This window comes from Aspergillus costaricaensis, assembly GCF_003184835.1.
Source record: "Aspergillus costaricaensis CBS 115574 unplaced genomic scaffold BO79scaffold_1, whole genome shotgun sequence".
Classification (NCBI taxonomy): Eukaryota; Fungi; Ascomycota; class Eurotiomycetes; order Eurotiales; family Aspergillaceae; genus Aspergillus; species Aspergillus costaricensis.
This window is the reverse complement of record NW_020291801.1, coordinates 849386-868220: the sequence shown is the minus strand read 5'-3', so window position 1 is coordinate 868220 and position 18835 is coordinate 849386. Positions and strand designations below refer to the sequence as shown.

The window sequence follows — 18835 nt, the reverse complement described above, 5'->3', positions numbered from 1 at the left end:
TGCTTCTCCGCAGCCGAGGTCCGGGGCACGTGCGGGGAACCTCACCACACTCCAATACAAGCTGGACTTGTGTAGCTTGTGCAACTAATATGACTCCATTGAGTTTATTACTCGCTCGGTCTTTATCCCCATGCTACAAATATAAGATGAACGCATATTGTACCTTCTGTCTGGGGTATGTGAACGGGTTTGCGTCCCGTGCTTTGGCTTCCTAGCTGGGTGAATCAACTAGATCTGTCTTCTTTCCAACCACAGCTTAATCCATCCTCGGAAGATAATCTCAGCCGAGAGTCATTATGGCAGAGTACATCTTAATCGTCGAAGAGCTGAACTGTATGAATTATACAGTAGTCGGGATCACAGAGATACATGGAATCAAAAGTTCACCACAACAATGTGGATCTGAAGAATGTACTTGTGCTCCGCTGCGTTGTATAGCGTATGCTATCAGTTACTATCTGTATCATCCAGAGGAGAATATCAGTTGCAACGCTTTCCTTTTAAGATGAATTACCATTGAATAGCAGTTCTCTTGTACTTCGGAAGATAGCTCCAGCTCTCTACACCAAGTATAATTATCTCAGATGCAACATCGAGTAATTCTGTAATCAACTCAATTGACAAAATATGTTTATAACCCAACAAATAGGACCAAACTAATATGATAAAAGATCATCCGATCTACCAACTATCCTCACGACCCTCATACTTGCCCTCATCATACGCATCCTCCATATTATCACCGAAGCGCTCCACAGATCCGACCTTCTCGCCAGCCCATCCGGCCACATCCTCAGGGATTTCCTCGACATCATCAACAGCGTTGTCCCATTTGCGCTCGATGCGATCGGGGATCTCTTCGACTTCACCGACCTATTACCATCATCGACATCAGTAAAAAGCAACAAAACAGGAAGTCCTCGTGCAGGGATCAAACTCACCTTCTCACCCGTCCATCTAGCCGCATCCTCAGGGAAGTCCTCCACATCTTCCTTAATATCCTCCTTGTCTTCCTCCCATTTATCATCTAATGCAACCACAATATTAGCCACATCCATCCACACCTCCTACTCATAGAGTACTCTGTAGACAGAAAAAAGGGAAAAGAAAACTCACGAATCATCTCCCCCCCAACAACCGCCGCTCCACCAAGCAACACTCCGGCACCAACACCCAGCGCCATATTGCGTCGACTGTGGTCAGGGCGCTGTTGCTGCTGTTCACCATAGTATCCACCTTCCTGACGGGACTCGTAGCCACCACCATATCCTCCCTCCTGGCGGCCATAACCCTCACCACCACCGCCATAACCGCCGCCGTATCCGCCCTCCTGGCGTCCATAGCCCTCACCACCGCCGTAGCCACCACCATAGCCGCTGCCACCGCCGTATCCTCCCTCTTGACGACCGTAGGATTCTTGACGGCCATAGCCCTCACCACCTCCGTAGCCACCGCCGCCGTAAGACTCCTGACGACTGTAGGACTCTTGACGACCGTAGGACTCGCCGCCATATCCACCACTGCCGTAGGATTCCTGACGACCGTAGGATTCGCTCTGGTAGGATTGTTGCTGTTGTTGGGAAGAGGAGGAGCCGCCGCCGCCGCCACCGAATTTCTTTTCGATGACTTCTTCGGCCATGTTCTTGAGGAAGTCCATTTTGGGTGGAGTTTCTTTTGTGGATAGGGGAGGGGTAGTAGAGTAGAGTAGAGGAAAGTAAAGTGGGATGAGTAGTGTATGTCAAAGTAGAAGAAGAGAAGAAATAAAAGTGGGAAAGAAAAGGCCAACAAAACTACTTATAGTCTTCTTAGTACTACTGTAATAATAAATAATAATCACGACCCCCAAAAATAAAGATAAAGTGGGGTCCGATCCGATAGGAGATATACACATTACACACAAAGATAGATGATAGTTAGTTAGTTACTTAGTTAGTAGAGATAGTCTACTAAAGTTACTAAATGTGGCATGAATTGTGGCTGTTCACTACTTAGGTGGGCAAATTCAGGAGAATTGCCTACTTCGTACTAGAAAAGTAAGACACAAAAAGAGGGGCAAGGGTCCCTCTCATTGTTCGTTCTCCAATCTCGGCTGTTTCATTTTAGCAAATCCACCCAGTGCACCCACCCATAATAACTCTCTCACTTAGTCTACCAGTTCCATTTTCAGTTCCTGTTCAGGGGGGAGGAGGGAAGGGAAGGGAAAGAGGGGCAGGCCAAGAAATGATTGATTGACTGGTTTGAGTATGTGACTGACTTGATCATCCCATGCTAATTTACCCCAGTGGTGGTAGTGGTGGCTATGCTCCCGGTGATCGATTGTGGCTTGGTCACTCACTCCGTGCATCATTAATCATGGCGGTGTTTTGTTTTTTTCTGATATGCATGGATTAATTTTAGTGCGGTATGGTATCATCGTATCTACTTATACAGTAAGTAGTATGTATTGTATTACTAGTTATGAACTGGAATACAAAACTACTCAACATCTTGCGATTAATACGCAGAGGAAACAGTCCTCTTGCGCTGCTCATCACTTCCTTCATCCGGCTTAGCTGCCCCGGGGGGCCGAAGTTCACCTTAGCCTATCGTTGTGCCATGCGGTGGTCGATGACCTTGGGGGGGCCAGGCCATGGCCACACACACCATCTTTCTCAAGGTCAGATGGGCATCAGGCATCAATCGACCGTGTCTAGACACAGTCACGGACGACTTGTCTTCCACTCAAAAAAGCCTGAGAGAAAGTTTGAAACCACGGCTGAAACTTCAGGGTCTCGAGATCCATCGTACAACGCATCACTTCCCCCCTCCATATCACGCCTTGGCACATCCGGATCGTCCCGTCTTGGCTGATCTTGGCTGCCTGGGGCATTACTGGGATTCCATATGTTTTGATTCCTTTGTGGATTTGAAAGAATGGCATTTTGTTTATGGCTAAGTAATATACTGGTCGTAAAGTGTACAGCTAGATCGCTGGGAGAATGAAAGTTAAATACATGACAGAGGGTAAGGTGGTAGTATCATCCTGAGATTAAGCATTACATCCCAAGCACTTGGTCCAAGTGACTTGTGGGTTCTCATGGCGAAAGTATTTCGTAAGCTAGGAAGCACGTCGTCTAGATGGCTGCCAAGAGGAACAGCGCAAACGCTGACACTGCACCTGCACCGTGTTGCAGTTGTGACACCCGTGAAGCCGCGCCCGTGAATACGGGCGACACGCCGGCGGCCGTGCCGCTGGGAGCGACAGGCACTCGGGATCCGCTCTGGGATGGCTGGATATGGAAGGTCGATGAGGCACGGACGCTGCCGGTTCCAAGAACTACCGGCTGGCTGGTTGACGATTGGCTCGGGGCCACAATGACCGTCGCAGTCGTGGTGGGGGCTGTTGACGCGGGGGCTGTAGGGGCTGTAGGTGCACTTTGGCCGGGCGAGCTCTCTCCGGTAGACTGACTGCCGGAAGGATTGGCAGTCAAAGCATCAACACCTGTGGCAGCGCCGACGGGAACCGTGACCGTGACTGTGGTAGGTGTAGGACCACAATCGGTACAGACACTGACCGTAGTGGTCCAGTCTCCAGGAGAGATCGGTGCGCTGGTCGAGGACGCCAGCCCTGACGGCCGATCGGTGGCCGGCAAAGTAAGAGTGACAGTAGTCGGTGTGGGAGCGCAGTGAGTGCATACGGTCACAGTCGTCGTCCAGCCCTCAGGGACGCTAGGACTAGTGATCTGCGCTGGAGCGCCGGGAGGGTTGGTGACGGTGGCTGTGGCAGACGCCGTTGCAGGACAGTAAGTAGTGGTATAAGTCGTGGTGATCGTGGTGAACCCTTCGGGGCAGATGTCAATGTAAGAAGTCACAATGACCGTGGTAGTGATGGTGGGCTCCGAGCCGCTGGACGTGACCGAAGGTACCGCCGGGGCCGATGTGATGCTGGAAGTAATCGGAGCGAGTCCACTACCGTTGCCGGTTGGTACACCAGTTGGAACGGTAGTTGCGCCGTCTGTTTGTCTTGAAGCGCTGCCCAAGGGAGTCGAGTACGATGAGGAAAAGGTGCTGGCGTGATCAGTAGACTTTGTGCTGTCCTGAGCACCCGAGCCATTTGCAGCGGCACCGGAGGTTGAGGTGCTGGCTGCTCCCGAGCTGCCCGAAGAAACGGAAGTTGTTTTCGCTCCAGTCTGGCCTGATGCTGAGCTAGCAGACTCGGTGCTCGACGTTACTTCACTACCAGACGAGGACGAGCTGTCAGAAGGCACCGATGGGATGGTGGTAACAACGGAGCTGGTGGAGCTTGACGCATGAGGGGCGCCGGATGAGGTCACCGATGTAACCACCGATCCCGAGGAGGTCGTCTCCACCGAAGAAGCAGAAGTGCGTGTTGAAGCATCTGTGCTCGACGTGTTGATGGAGCTTGACACGGTGGGACTACCCGGTCCGCTTGACGAGGAAGTAGCAGACACGATTGTTGTTTCCGAAACAGATGCGATGGACGTACCAGAGGGAACAACTGGAAAGCTTGACCTGGTCGACACTCCAGGGACCACACTGGACGAGGAACCCACGCTGGATCCTACAACAGAACTTGAAGAGACCGGCTCGGCAGAGCTGACAGGTGAGCTTGACAGTAACGGTGTGCTAGACGGATGTGACAGGGTAGATGATGGAACGCCGGTCCCAGCGGGAGTGCTGGAAGAGGGCAATGACCCAGAAGAACTGGTGAAAGTCGCATTGATCGTGGAGGACGGCTTTGAAATAACAGGAACACTGGATGACTTTCCTGGGGCAACAGATGAAGTTGAACGGACAGGCGTGCTTGAAGGAGTGAGGGGAATGGCTGAGCTGCTTGGCACCACAGGGTTGCTGGAGGTGTGAGTGCTCGACAGGGCCGGTGAGCTGGAATGAAGCAGAGTGCTCGACCTTACAATGGAGCTCGAAGGAATGGGAGAGCTCGATGCAACGGCAGAACTGGCAGCCGAGCTTGGAATGATGGGGGTCTTTGATGCAGACGGGCTGCTTGATATGGCAGGAGTGCTCGATATCACAGGAGAACTCGAGACAGCAGGGCTGCTTGATACCGCAGGGGTGCTTGACACAACAGGGGAGCTGGATGCAATAGCAGAGCTAGAGACAACGGGAGTGTTGGACGCCACAGGGGTGCTGACCGCCGGAGTACTGGAAACAATGGCAGAGCTAGATGCTGCTGGCTTGCTAGACACAATAGCAGAGCTGGACGCAATAGCGGATCCAGATGCAGTAGCAGAGCTAGAGACAGCGGGAGCGCTGGATGCCAAAGGGGTGCTGACCGCCGGGGTGCTGGAAACGATAGCAGAGCTAGATGCTGCCGGTTTGCTTGACACAATAGGAGAGCTGGAGGCAATAACAGAGCTGGAGGCCACCGGTGTGTTAGATGTAACAGCAGAGCTGGAGGGAACAACAGGGCTAGAGGCAACCGGGGAGCTGGGGACAATCGGTGAGCTGGAAGCACCAGCGGCACTGGTGGTCACGGGCGCGCTGCTTGCCACTGGAGTGCTGGAGGCAATAGCAGTGCTGGATGGAACTGAAGAGCTGGACGCCACAGGGCTTGATGCGATAGGGCTGCTTGACGCAGAGACGCTGCTCGATGCCACTGGAGTACTTGAAGTCTCGGCAGTACTTGAAACCGCGGAAGAGCTGGTCACAGCAGTGCTTGATGGGACTGGACTGCTTGACGGAACCGTGGTGAATGAAGCAGGAACGCTTGATGCAACAGGAGTACTCGAGGCCACAGGTGTGCTTGAGGCTATGACGCTGCTAGACGAAGGGCTGGGAACCGGTGGCGAAGGATCAACTGCAACCAGGATGTCTTTGATCAAGTCGGCGAATGTGAGCCCATTGAACGTATTCTCATCCGAAGCGGTTGCTTCCCAAAGCATGATACCTCCAAACGTCTCCGGGTAGAGGTTCATATACACATTCACCAGAGGATAGACTTCCTCCGGGGTCAGGTAGTATCCAGTTCCTGCTGCAGCGGGACCGGCAGGCAATCCCACATAGAGCTTTGCGTCCGGGTTGGCTCCACGCTTGATGACATCCACCCAGTCGTCAAAGTTGAAGCCGGTGCTGACACCATTGATAGAGTCACTAGCGGCACAGCCAGCAGTGTTATAGAATTGCACCCAAACGAAGTCAAAGGGGGATTGGGCAATCGCATCACTGAGTTGAGGGTCGGGTATCGGGCATTGGGGGGCACCAGAGATGTAAAAGGTACGCTCCGGGACCAAGGCGAAAAGCTCTCTGAACCGATTGACCATAGTCGCATATCCTGCTCACGATTAGCGGTGGTGCAGATTAATAACAAGAGTTTACGGGCAGAGAGACATACCAAAACCGCCGTTGTGCTCGATGTCGAAATCGAACCCATCGACAACAACGTCACCAAAAGGACGAGGGCCATCATTCGACACCCATTCCTCCGTCTGCGGACCGAAGGCACCCCAGAGGAAATCGGCGAATTGGACAGCAGAGGCATCTGACAAAATCTGCTGGTTATCGGGAGAGGCACCACCGAGGGACAGGAAAACCTTCTTTCCTGCTTCCTGGCAGATGGGAATATCTTCTGCAATTTGGTGACAACCAGAAAGAAGCTCCGTTGAGACGCCGTCAACTTCATATGTTAGGCCATCACACTGATTGCCGAAGTTACTACCCGGCCACCCGGCAGGTCCCTGGTCCGGGAAAGTATTGATGAAGCCAATGTTGATAATATCCAACGAAGTTTCCTGGCAGAAGTGGCTCAATCTTTGTTGACCATATCCTTGACCCTGGAGACAGATAAGTACAAGTCAGTATTGTTAAGTGGGCGATTGAGTGGTCGGAACATACGTAGTAGACGGCAACGTTGGACTTTGCCTGGGCATCGAAAGCAGACACAAAAGGAGTGAGACCGGCTACCGCCGCAGCGATGGTGAGAGGCTTGAACACCATGTCGAAGGAGTGGCAACTGGCAGGCGTAAAGAAGCCGCAAGCCAGTAAGGAAACCTTGGTGATTCAACGAAAGGACGCAGACAAATGTCTGCTACTAAGGAGTGTCTCCGCAAATGAACGTCGAAGAATGAGGCACTGGTGAGAGAACCAGTGGGCAGGGAGGGTATATAACATTATAGGAGATAGGCGTTTTGGGGGGTCAGCGAAGCCCATTGCATCTTCCTAGTCATTAGCTCCAATATCCCAAATACAAAGTTCATCCAACGAGCACAACCGAAATTATCATGCGGATGATATGGCTTGGCAAGTGCAACCGGACAATCAGGCGATGGAGAAAGTACTCCATTCTTGTGCTAGCAGCAGGGAATATTGAAGCTAACGAGGCGCTTGATACGGGAGCACCAGGGGTCACCGGCCAGAAGAGGGCGTGACTGGATCCGGAGGATGGAAGATTTGAGGGCCGACATTACGCTCAAGGCAACAGCAGGCATCCGAGCACCCTGATTGAGTAAATGCCTGGTGTAGAGCCGCATCAGGGTCCGACTATTATGGTTAGTCTCGGTCGAAATGGACAACAAGAGGCAAAAGCGATATACACTACTCACAACGTTTAGGCTCTGGCGGTGCTTGAATTATAGCCTAAGTGGAGAAAGAGAAAGTAGTGCTTCATAGTCGAATGTAGCCTCGATAAAAGGTGGATATGAAGTGAGCAGAGATCAATTTTCTGGACGGATAGAGGCCGGAAGATGAGAGATGGATGGAGATAGCGAGGTGGGAATGGATGGCTTCCATGGACCTGGAGGCCTGCCTGGAGGGGAGCTAGTCTAGTCCTGGACCCTGCGGTGGGCGCGATCCTGGTATTGTGGTGACAATACCGTGTCCGTGTTATGTTTTATCCCCAGTTAGGGTTAGTGTCCATGTGGAAGTAGCTTGATCGGGACTAGCTAGGGGTCTCTGGTGGAACGCTGGTGGTCAGGAACACCAATCATAGAATCGGGATATAGAGCCTGACAGGCCACTGGTCAGGCTGGGAAACGTCCGGGCTAAACTTTGGGCTCCAATGTCTTACCTTCGCCTCTCGCCTTCTGATTGTTGTGATGGCGAGAAATGAAAAGTCAAATCATTAGACCGGACCCACGGAACGGCTCTTCTCCGTTGCTTAAGGCTCTCGGAGTTGACCGGATCATCCGATCGACAATCAGGAACTATTACTGTACAGAGTTGTGCAACTGCCAGTCGCTTGTTTTATGTTATGGGCGGATGTTCAATTCAGAAGCAGAAATAGTTGAGCCCGAATGAAAAATGAGAAATCTGACATGACAGTGTTCTGAAGGAACGCCACCGACGAATATCCTCCTTAGCCGACAGTCCATTGGTCTTTTTTTCTCCTGGTCCAAATAATCACACTTTGACTAGATACTTTTGTAGTCGACCCATCCACCAGCCAGATACCCCACTAGGCCTCAAGCGGACTCCGGCCGACCACGGACCTTCCTGGCTACATGGGCCAGTGTACCTGTTCGTACAGAGGGGAACCACTGGGGGTAATGGATTGGTGATTAGTAGCTTCCACTATAACCAGGCGTTAAGCGACGTCGGAGTCATGCATCGGAAAACCGGAAATTGCACCTTTGATACTGCTCCTCTGAAGGGGTTAGCGTGCTGCAATCTGGCGAGAAGTGGAAATGAACGGTCACAGAGCCTTATGGCCAGGGCCGTCGGATGTCCCAGCAATTCCCCGTTGTCTCTCAAAATCCATTGGTCGGTGGATACCACACCTATAAGGAACATAGACACAGAGTACGGTGTGAGGCATTTATCCGTACCAAAAGTCTCACAGGGCTGGGATTGCTACTTTCAATCCGGTTGTGTCTCTCCACGTCTATGATCTCGTTCTCTCAGAGAGGCTTGTTTGTAAGACAGGCCAAGCATATGTTGTTTTCCTGGCTGTGACTATACTCGCGTACTACACCGGGGAACAGTATGAAACCCCCGAGGATGACAAAACTAAAAGCTTGCAGGAATCTTTGTGCAATGGCATCGCCCTAGCTTGGCCAGAGACACAGTGGCATGTCATAATAATCCGTGTTGCACCGACAATCAACTCCTGCTGGGGAAGAAGTGAAAGCCATATACAAACTAGCTACGGTTAGAGGCTGCGCCAACCTGCATCCTGACAGAGGAGAACCAAGCACACAGAAGGAGGAACAGGTATACAGCTACAATGCTGAAGCTGGGATGGCAATCTACCCAAGAAGGGGTCGACAATCCATGTGCTGCAGGGTAGCTAGGTTACACCTGCAGCAAAGGGTGCCACGTTACACGCCGTTAGCTACATGTGTCACAAAGGGACAGCGTGGGACAGAAGCTCCAGTAAATTTCCGTGACCTTTGGTTCATAATCCGATACGCATTCCAATGGACCTGGTCGAGGATAGCTCACTGCGCTATACTTACCCTAAGATATAGTGGCTACTAGTACGTTCCTGCCACCCTCCTTATGAAATGGCCAAGAGTGAGTTCGACATGTGGACAGTCATAGCATATGAGCATACTGATTAGTTCTATTTCAGGGTATCCCTGTTGCTTCTCCCTAAGACTTCGTCCAAAATACCTCCGTCAGTAGATCGCACATCAAAGTAATAGACCGTTTCCCCTCCTTTAACACAGCGTCCATAGCCAAGAATGGATGAGGCATGCCCTTCATAACCTGCAAATCCACCTGAACGCCAGCCTGCTTCAACCTTTCGGAATACTGTTCTCCCTCCGTTCGCAGCACATCCAGCTCACCCACCATGACTAAAGCCCGGGGCAGGGCAGACCAATCGCCCGTCCAGAACAAGGGGCTCGCCTCAGGGTTGTCCCAATCCTTTTGATTCGGCAGATAGTGGTTCCGATACCAGAGCATCTTTGCTGCGGGAAGGGCCGGTGTATGCTCGTACTCCCTATAGGCACGGTTCGTTTCCACGCTGGCCGTGTTATCCGTCACCGGTACGGAGAGCAGCTGTGCCTTGAAGTGAACAGGAGGCGACAGTGTCAGGGCTTTCTGGGTGATTATGCAGGCCAGGTTTCCACCCGCTGATGATCCACCGGTCGCGATCTTGCTGATATCGATGGGAAGTTGAGAAGGTCCTTGGGAAGTCAACCAGAGGAGAGCCTCCCAGCAGTCGTGGACGGCAGCGGGCCAGGGATGCTCAGGTGCGAGGCTTTCGAAAAATATCTTGTCAGTTCATTCCATCCAGCTCAATTGCATGCAGAGACTCTCGAAATAGATACATACCGGTAATCCACCGTCAATACGACACAGCGACCCCTCACACAGAGATTCGAGCAGACTGGATTCTCCGTGTCAATGTTTCCCAGCACCCATCCACCGCCATGGAAATACAGCATGACCGGCCATCCGGATGCCGGCGCAGTGCCTTCTGGCACAAACACTCGCACAGGGACTTCTGGGCCCTCTGTGACGCGACGTGGAAGACAAAGGTCAATGGTCTGCCCAACAGGTAGAACGGGACCCCCGCCTGGGATCAGGACGCCGCTCGATCGCGAGGCCGCAACAGGCTGCAGATGGACCTGCTGCTGTTTCATCACATACTGGTTGTAGAATGCGACATATTCGGGATCGAGTTTGTCTTGCACCGAGGGGTGGAGGGGGTATGGGGGTTGAGGATTGGTAAGGGACATGATGAAAGTGGTAAGTCACAGATCGATTGATTTCACTCTTTACAGATTGAAGGTCTCTGTTGTGTTCGAAGAAGGAAAGAAAAGGAGTTGGTAACTCTATCCTATCTATCTGACAATCAATGCCAGCCTCCATGTTGTATTCCTCGGTTACATCGCGGTCAGTGTCCGAGCGCAAGGGATCAACGAGGGGATGCATTCCGGCTCGACTTTCCTGTTTGTGTTCCTTTCCCCTCACGGCTGGTTGATGATCCTGATAACGAGGAACTTCCTTAGTAACCCGCGATAAGAGAGACCCTTCCAGTTCCGTCCCCTCACCTTTCCCCACCCCCACCACTAAATCACTGACAGCTCCAGTGGTAGCGAGGCGAGCAAAAAGGCAGGCGATGACTTTTTCGTAATCGTACCTGTATCGAAACTGGGAGTTACCTACCCGCGTAAGAGGGGGTTTGTAGTAGTAATGACTCATGGATGCTGTCTAGTTAACTAAGTGCTGTTAATTTGTATGATATATATAACTTACCGGCACCAGGAGAATCCATCATACTACCTCCTTCAAGCACAATCAATAAGGCCGAACAACTTCACCAACCCCAACATCAATCACTTGAACAAAAAACAAGATAATCACACCAAAATGGCCACCAAAACCCCCATCACAACCGACAAAGCCCCCAAGGCCCTCCCCGGCATCTATTCCCAAGCCATCGTCTCCAACGGCGTCGTCTACTGCTCCGGCTCGGTGGCTATGGACGCAGAAACGGGCAAGATCATTGATGGCGATATCAAAGCGCACACGGTACATACATAATTATCATCCATCATTTCTTCCTCACACCAGTAATTCTACAACATCCGCTAATGCATTGAATCGCTGGGGAAAATAGCACCAATGCATCAAAAACCTCGGAAACGTTCTCGAAGCCGCCGGTAGTGATCTCACCAAGGTTCTCAAGGTTACTGTGTTCTTGTCGAATATGGATGACTTTGCCGAGATGAACTCTGTCTATGTGCAGTACTGGGGGGATGTTAAGCCTTGTCGGACGTGAGTTTATTCTTCTCTTTTCTTTTTTCCCCTTGCTCTGTTTCTGTGTGGGTTTTATGGATGTGGGGGAGGGTTAAGTAGGCATTGGGATGTAAGAGTATGTATGGCTGACTGATACTGATTGGGTGGGTAGATGCGTGGCGGTTAAGACTTTACCCCTGAATACGGATATTGAGATTGAGTGTATTGCTCATCAGTAGAGGATATATATAAATATATCTGGTGATGAATGTGCCTGGTCGGGGAAACAAAAATTATACCAGCATCATTATTTTCAAATCGGCGCTTGTTGACCGAAATCCTCAAAAATGTATAATGTATATAGAAAATCTACAGAAAAACGGAAGCGATGAATGCGACTCTGCCCATAGAGTATCCAGAAACATGTGAGCAAGCTCGACTCCACAAATACCTCAACCGCCCAGCAGACTGTAGCCTAGATAATGGAGAATGATATCGCTGCTCAATAGTCTCCGAAATACTTCTGGCGAGTTCGTTCCATTGCTAGTTCGTTCGGCATAGGCGTAATGAATTTATCAATTTCATTGATCCAAAACGAGTTTTGAGGATTGACTTGGCAAGCTGTAGTATATTCCCAGTAAGATGGATACCAGCCCGCAGTTTCCCAGTCGACAATTCCAACAATCGTATCCCCACGGGCCAGAATATTGAGGCTACTGAGATCACCATGTGTGAATGCGATAGGAAAAGATTTATCATGTTGTCTGATCAACTCTTGTACTTCTGGATCAAGCCTTGGATCGAAATCCATCCCACCTCGCAAATGTCGATGGAATTCCTGGACACTGGGAAAGGGCCCAAAACGTAGGGAATTGCCCGGCACACGGCAATCGTAGAGTGACCCGTCCACAACAGAGCCCACACCCATTCCTGCTGGGGGTAAGAGTCTTCGCATCTCTTCGATCATATCCTTCAACTGAGTAAGAATCTTTGCCTTTGACTCTTCACTGCGATAAACCCATCCGGCACCAATGTAGTTCCCTTTGATTCTTTCCATCACTATGTAGGTGCAATTCCGATGTGTAAAGGTGCAGAGGACTTTGGGAACTGGTATGGATGTGTTTTGTGAAATAAAACGCATAGTGACCGCCTCTGTCAAGTCTACGAGTTTCCCGTATTTGACACAGATCCGATCTGTCAGCATCAGAACGCTTCCTTCGAAGGGGCGTATTTTCCGGAGAGTTGCAATCGCAAAGAGGATGAGATGCTTGTACAAGGCGCTGTCGTTGATTGGACCCAGCTTTGGGGCATCGGACATTCTGAGTATGCAGATCGGGGAAAAGCCCCGTCCAGCTGATTATAAGGTCGACCGATCTGGGTTCGCCTGTGGTTGAGTGGTGAACTGTGGAAAGCGAATTGGAAAGCACTGAACACGTGATGGCCATGGCGTTTACTAGTAATAAAGTAATTATAGGGTCTCATCAAACATCTACATCGACAACGCAATTATGGGTCACTGTAACTAGTGCAGGTACTATAGTCATTAGGTCCAGTAGAATAATATGCCTAGAGATTACAAGCAATTGAACTACTTGCCCAATAACGATAGGTATCGGAAGAGTAAGATTCCCCAAGAATGTTGCAGCCTACTCTCAGAAAATACAGTAGGACCCTACAGCATCACTGCTTGACCAAATACGCGTATAGGAGTCTCAACAAACACGAACTCAAAGAGTAAACAATAAACACAAACATTAACCTTCCCGCGCGCGCGCCGTCCGTCCGCCCGAACCATCATCGAGTTTGGGGCTTTAATTAAAAATGAACAATGCGGTGGGACTGATAAAGCCCGGAATGTAGCCGGTTTGGGGCAAGTTTCACGCCTTCAGCTCCCACAAGAGAGGACTTGGCATGTGGGAGAATTCCAGTGGATCCCTCTTTCGGATGAGCGTCACGTTGATAGTATGCACTGATTATGGTACTTGCATACTAGCAGTATTATGACCAGCTATTCGTTATCTTTTGGTATTCTGTTGTTTTGCTATAAATAAACGTCATATGGAGGACTCTTTATAGGCAGCCACAAATTCCAGATGTGCTTAACGATACCTCATATGTGGTAACATGTTTTGTCAACAAATAAAGTACTCGAATTGTAGATTGGGGGTGCATGAGTCGGAAAGATGTATTAGGAAGCTTGTTGAAGAAATGGAGTGACGGAGGATACCAGTGGTCTTGGTCAGGATAGCAGGAGATCTTCGACGATATGAACTGTTGGTGTGAGCTGTATAGTAGTTGTAATGGGTGTAGTATCGAAAGATATATATTGCCCACTAGTAGTATATAAGTATGACTTCCACCATGCACGCGATTTCTGGCCTGACATTTCAGGATTTGATCAGAACATGCTAATGACTTCAGAAACATTGAATATCCTATAACTCTGGCCTGTCAGTTCCATGAATACTATGAAAAATATGTGATGAGGGCGCACATCACAGCATATACATATGGTATAACACTCTATACGAAGCAGCCGGGATATGGACGAGCACTCTCACACTTGGAAAATATGCTGTAGATAGATTATAGTCCTTAGAGCCCAGCGATAAAAATAGTCAACGGGAACATGTTCAGGCCATTCGTCGAGAGCATAGTGCTAGATTGCCGAATGGTGAGAGTGGATAGCGCCAGGTGAGATTCAGCTCCACCTCTTCCGTTATTTATGAATATCATATCTCCAAAATGAACGCCTACCGGGTGCTCTGCATTCAATCTGAGTAATGTAAATAGCACTACAGGAGATGACCAATTATAGATCAGTTTCGGAGGCCTCAATGCATGGATCGTCTAGGGTTTATAAACGCAGGAGATGACGCCATAGCGTTAATGAACCACCTGCACACCACCCTGCTGGCCCAAATCATTTAGAACAATAGGGAACGCATTTTACTGGTATGAAGTGACTCAGGGAGGAGAGTAATCGGTTCCTGTTCCCAGCCCTTCATGCTTCTGTTTGTCGGCGTTACTTGGTTGCCCTTATAAATAAACTTGTAGTAGGGTCTTTCCTTGCAGAAACCTCACCAGAGGGGAAAGGAGGCAAAATAAGTAGGATGGGACGAGGGACAGAAGGGAAGAGAGGAGAAAAGGCGAGGAAGTTGGAGCGAGTGACTCCCTGTGAGTCTGCTGCCCATCACGTGTCCCATCCCTTTCTCGCCTTCAACCACATCACGGCGATGGAGTCCCCTTCGGCTCTCCGCTCATCCCTAGCCTTATCTATCTGCAGCCCTGGATTCTGCATCGCATCCTGCATTCTATACTTGACCGCTCTGTCTCACTACGTGCGCCCACTTTAGCTTTGACAACCCGCGTTTACCACGCGATGATGACGCTGGGATTCAATCGCGGTTTTCTCAAGGAGAAAATTCGCCTTATTACCCACACACAGGGCTAACACTCGATCCCTGATGGAACATAATTGCAATTGAATCCCAAGGATGTGCATAATACCTCCGATGACTAACACTCAACAGGAGAATACTAGGGGCAAACTATGGTAGTCGCGCGATGGTCCAATGGCCGCGGATGCCCGTTTAGTGTGCATTCCTCAAGGACAGCTCTCCCATATCAGGCAGTGACAACAAACACCACAGGCCATATTCCAACCAATTCCCTATTCTGCTAGTGGGCATGCCTCGGAATCGCCCATTCCAACCCCTCGGGCCTCCGCGTTCACGCGCGAGGCCTTTCATTCAGCATATACATCCTTTTAGTCGGCCATCGCCCATTGTTTTGCTTCTCTTCCATTGTTTCCCCGTCGCGTTTACCACCCACATGTTCTTTATGGGCTGCACCTACCTATTCTTTCCGACACATCGATTTCTATCATCACTAACCTCTCAGACCACTGGATGCTTGGCGAGTTCTGTTAACCAAAGCCGTTGCGCAGCTGGTTCCAGCTACTCTCGACGCGGTCCATCATGTTCAACCGTTCGATAGCCTCCCCAAAAGGAGGCGTTTGGACCAAGGTAGTGATATTCATCTCCTTATATGTCATGCTCTTCGACTCCTTCATTGAATGGGCCATCGTGCTTTATCTGTATGGGATCCGACGTGTGGACTCAAAGATGACCCCGAGCTTGGTACTGGCTCTTGTCGCGGTAAGTCTGCCTTGACCTGGACGGCTGGTAAATATGCTGACGGACACTAGTCATTCTTCACCGTTCCTCTTGTCGCTCTCCACAGCCTCCTTGCCTGGCAATACAATAAGGTTGTAGGATTCGCGAGTCAGAAAGCTTTGCTGAATGCCGCTTGTACCTACATCCTGCGACTGACGATACTCATTTGGATCGCAGCCAGCGCAGCAGGATTAGTCGTGGTTTCGCAGCAGGTGTACTGTCTAGCGGATGATGGTGGTGGTGACTTCTGGAAGATCGGTATCAGCTGCGCGCTTCAACGGGCTTCTGTCATTGTTTCTATAATATCATTGTAGGTCTGCTGGACCCAGTTTTCGATGTGTTTACTGACTCGCAGCAGCGTGACTGTGTGTCTTTTCTTCTGCTCAAGGGAACTCTGCGAGCGTCCGTACGACATATCCCTTCTCGGGGTGTACAAGCCACAATTATCGACATGCGATGACAAGATGTCTGCCAGCTCAACGATGGGAAGCCACGTCAGTCTGGAAAATGACATATATCACGTTTGCCGCAGGCCTGATGTGACATTTGGGAGAGACTTGTACCTGTCATCAAGCAGCAACTCCATTTGCAAAGCTGGTAGTATTGAACATCCTGCATCCGTACATGAGAAACCCCATTTGAAGCTCGACACCAAATGTGAATCAGAGGGCTCAGGCATATACTCTGGAACTACACTCTCCGTTGATGGCACGCCATCCAAGAATTCTTCCAGGGATGGAACAAACTCCGAAGTCAGTTCAAATTTCTCAGTTACACCTCCCAAAGCCACGTTAAGGGCTCCTTACGACCCTCATCGTCAGGCTGTACTGGCAGAACTCCCGGGATCCCCACAGTTCAGACATCAAAGGCACCAACCCTCTGGATCCCCTTTCCGACTCCTCCCCAAGGTTTTCGCAAGTCAGATCTCGTTGTCATCGGACCCTGACATTCTTGCTCTCGCTGGTCCCGATGCTGTTGCGGACGTTGAGCAACTAGCAGAGGAGCACTCAACAGACAACATCGAGCCACCGCCGACTCCCAAAAGGGAATATGCCCCTGGACACCCACTGGCATCTTCCCCTGTGGAACTTCCATTCCCCTCCTCTCCTCCTGTGGAGAGGTCTATATTTTCCATGACGACCAGTAACCCTGAGCTTAAAACCAGTCGGTCCGAAGGAAGCACGCTTCCACGATCAATATCAAGCAGCTCAGCTGATGCCCCCGAAGTTGTCGCACCAGAGCCACTCAGGGTTCAGAGATCCAAGACGTCACACACAGCTCCAATAACTAGCCAGTACAACTTCTCTCGGCCCAAACCCCCGGCCGTACCGCCGATCCCACCACGGCAGCCGAATCACAGCTACCATGGCTCTCTATCGCAGCACGGACGATCCAGACGCCAAAACTCAATTCGTTCGAGCGGACGACGAAGCCAAGTCTACCGGTTTGAAGCATGCCAGATCCCGCGACACACACAAAGCCAGTATCATCCCCAGCAAAGCCGCTACGCTCGTCGATCGTATTTTGACACCCACCGTCGAATGCCCTCACGGCGGCGTCGAAACGACGTCGAAATCGTGTACTCCAGCACCCGGCGGCCCCGCAGCAACACCTGTGGAGGGTTCGGCACAACATCCAGTCTAGACTGTATCCGCGAGTCTGGGGCCTCTGTTGATGAACCGGAAGACATCTTCGCTGATGGCAACACGTATAGAGGTACCACGCGAACTACTAGTGCCCACGGCATGTACGCATTTTGAACTGAAGTCTGCGGGTCGGACTGGCTATGATTTAATCGGCTCTATTATCACGTTCTTATTGGCTCATGATTGATATAAAATGTATACTAGCACGCTTATTTTTTTCCTTTGTTTACCCTTCTTGCCATATACTATTTGTTTGAATACTATTACGATTTTATTATTCTGCTTACTAGTTTCTCTGTACTATGCAATCATCATATATTATACTCTTTTTTGATCAATTGAAATGTAGGATCAGATTAACTACCGTCTTATGTACGTCTCAACCCGACCATTCGGAAACAACCCCAAACGCCACAGGACATGAAACTAGAGCCATACCCCCTTATACAACACACAACACAACACCGGCACCTCCAGCCCAACCGTTTGTAAATGTATATACCCGAGACACCATAGAAGACCCCAGTCCTAGATAGTAATGCCGCAATCCCACAAGATTAGCAAGTAGGTAGGCCAGACAAACGAACAAACAAACAAACAATGACCAGATCCACAAGAAGGCAATCAGCCAGAGAAACCATAGGGTCCAGATGAACTAAGCTAGCTAAGCTGCTCAAGCTCTCTTCGACCCCGACCGAGACTGCGACGACTTCGTCTTCACCTCTCCATCCACCCCGGTAGCATATTTATACCGATACGCCTGCCTCTTCCTCCCCTTCTCATCGATAGTCACATTCTCCTTATCATTTTCCTTGACACTCCCCATTTCCTTCTCACCCCACGACCACATCAACGCACGACTCATCCTCTCACGCTCCTTGAGCAGGAGATCCACGCGTCGCTGCCACTCCTTCTCGCGCTTCTCGACGGACCGCGCGATGCGTTCGTCGACTGCAGCGGCCGTTTCGTCCTTCGTGGCGATGATGGATTCGAGGTGCTCGATCTTGGTTCTCTGCGCGCGGAGTTCGGTGTGATGCCGGTCGCGCAGGGTGAGGATGTGCGCTTTGAGTTTGGTTTCGCGGTTGGTGGTGCTGGTGAGGAGGGTTTGGAGGTTGGTGTTGGTGGCGCGGAGGGCGGTGAGTTCGGTTTGGAGGGTTTGGATTTGGGTTGTGGATGGGGAGGTGGATGTGGATTGGGGTTGGTGTTGGTGGGTGTTTGTTGGAGGGGATGGGGGTGGGCTGAGTTGCTGTTGGGTGGCTGTTTGGAGGTCTTCTTGTTCCTTCTTGAGACGAGTGATGGTTTCCAGGGCCCGCGTGCGTTCTTCGTTGGCTTGGGATAGCTCTTGTTGGGCTTTGTCGAGGGAGGATT

General features: G+C 50.5%; 6 protein-coding genes across 6 annotated transcripts; 2 read left to right on the top strand and 4 right to left on the bottom strand.

Annotated features, from left to right (window-relative positions):
- Window positions 1–565: 565 nt before the first annotated feature.
- BO79DRAFT_283674 (uncharacterized protein) lies at window positions 566–1888 on the bottom strand. Its single transcript, XM_025688170.1, has 3 exons — window positions 1117–1888; window positions 942–1027; window positions 566–873 (listed from the first exon to the last, which is right to left on the bottom strand). The coding sequence occupies exons 1-3, from the start codon at window positions 1655–1657 to the stop codon at window positions 682–684; spliced, it is 819 nt and encodes a 272-aa protein (XP_025545127.1). The 5' UTR covers window positions 1658–1888; the 3' UTR covers window positions 566–681.
- A 1011-nt stretch (window positions 1889–2899) lies between these two features.
- Window positions 2900–7065, bottom strand: chiA1 (class III chitinase ChiA1). Its single transcript, XM_025680347.1, has 3 exons — window positions 6853–7065; window positions 6353–6791; window positions 2900–6292 (listed from the first exon to the last, which is right to left on the bottom strand). The coding sequence occupies exons 1-3, from the start codon at window positions 6952–6954 to the stop codon at window positions 3114–3116; spliced, it is 3720 nt and encodes a 1239-aa protein (XP_025545126.1). The 5' UTR covers window positions 6955–7065; the 3' UTR covers window positions 2900–3113.
- Window positions 7066–9525: 2460 nt separating this feature from the next.
- BO79DRAFT_163007 (lipase) lies at window positions 9526–10699 on the bottom strand. Its single transcript, XM_025679101.1, has 2 exons — window positions 10234–10699; window positions 9526–10159 (listed from the first exon to the last, which is right to left on the bottom strand). The coding sequence occupies exons 1-2, from the start codon at window positions 10638–10640 to the stop codon at window positions 9547–9549; spliced, it is 1020 nt and encodes a 339-aa protein (XP_025545125.1). The 5' UTR covers window positions 10641–10699; the 3' UTR covers window positions 9526–9546.
- Window positions 10700–11204: 505 nt separating this feature from the next.
- BO79DRAFT_234074 (putative L-PSP endoribonuclease family protein Brt1) lies at window positions 11205–11945 on the top strand. The gene is made up of 3 exons (XM_025684334.1): window positions 11205–11436; window positions 11525–11682; window positions 11816–11945. The coding sequence occupies exons 1-3, from the start codon at window positions 11275–11277 to the stop codon at window positions 11880–11882; spliced, it is 387 nt and encodes a 128-aa protein (XP_025545124.1). The 5' UTR covers window positions 11205–11274; the 3' UTR covers window positions 11883–11945.
- A 200-nt stretch (window positions 11946–12145) lies between these two features.
- Window positions 12146–13022, bottom strand: BO79DRAFT_261306 (serine/threonine protein kinase; the record flags this gene model as incomplete). The annotated part of the gene is made up of 1 exon (XM_025686473.1): window positions 12146–13022. Exon 1 carries the CDS (start codon window positions 12959–12961, stop codon window positions 12146–12148), a length of 816 nt encoding a protein of 271 aa, XP_025545123.1. The 5' UTR covers window positions 12962–13022.
- Window positions 13023–15623: 2601 nt separating this feature from the next.
- On the top strand, window positions 15624–17581 carry BO79DRAFT_241801 (uncharacterized protein; the record flags this gene model as incomplete). The annotated part of the gene is made up of 3 exons (XM_025685162.1): window positions 15624–15803; window positions 15854–16131; window positions 16210–17581. The coding sequence occupies 3 exons, from the start codon at window positions 15624–15626 to the stop codon at window positions 17579–17581; spliced, it is 1830 nt and encodes a 609-aa protein (XP_025545122.1).
- Between the last annotated feature and the right edge of the window lie 1254 nt (window positions 17582–18835).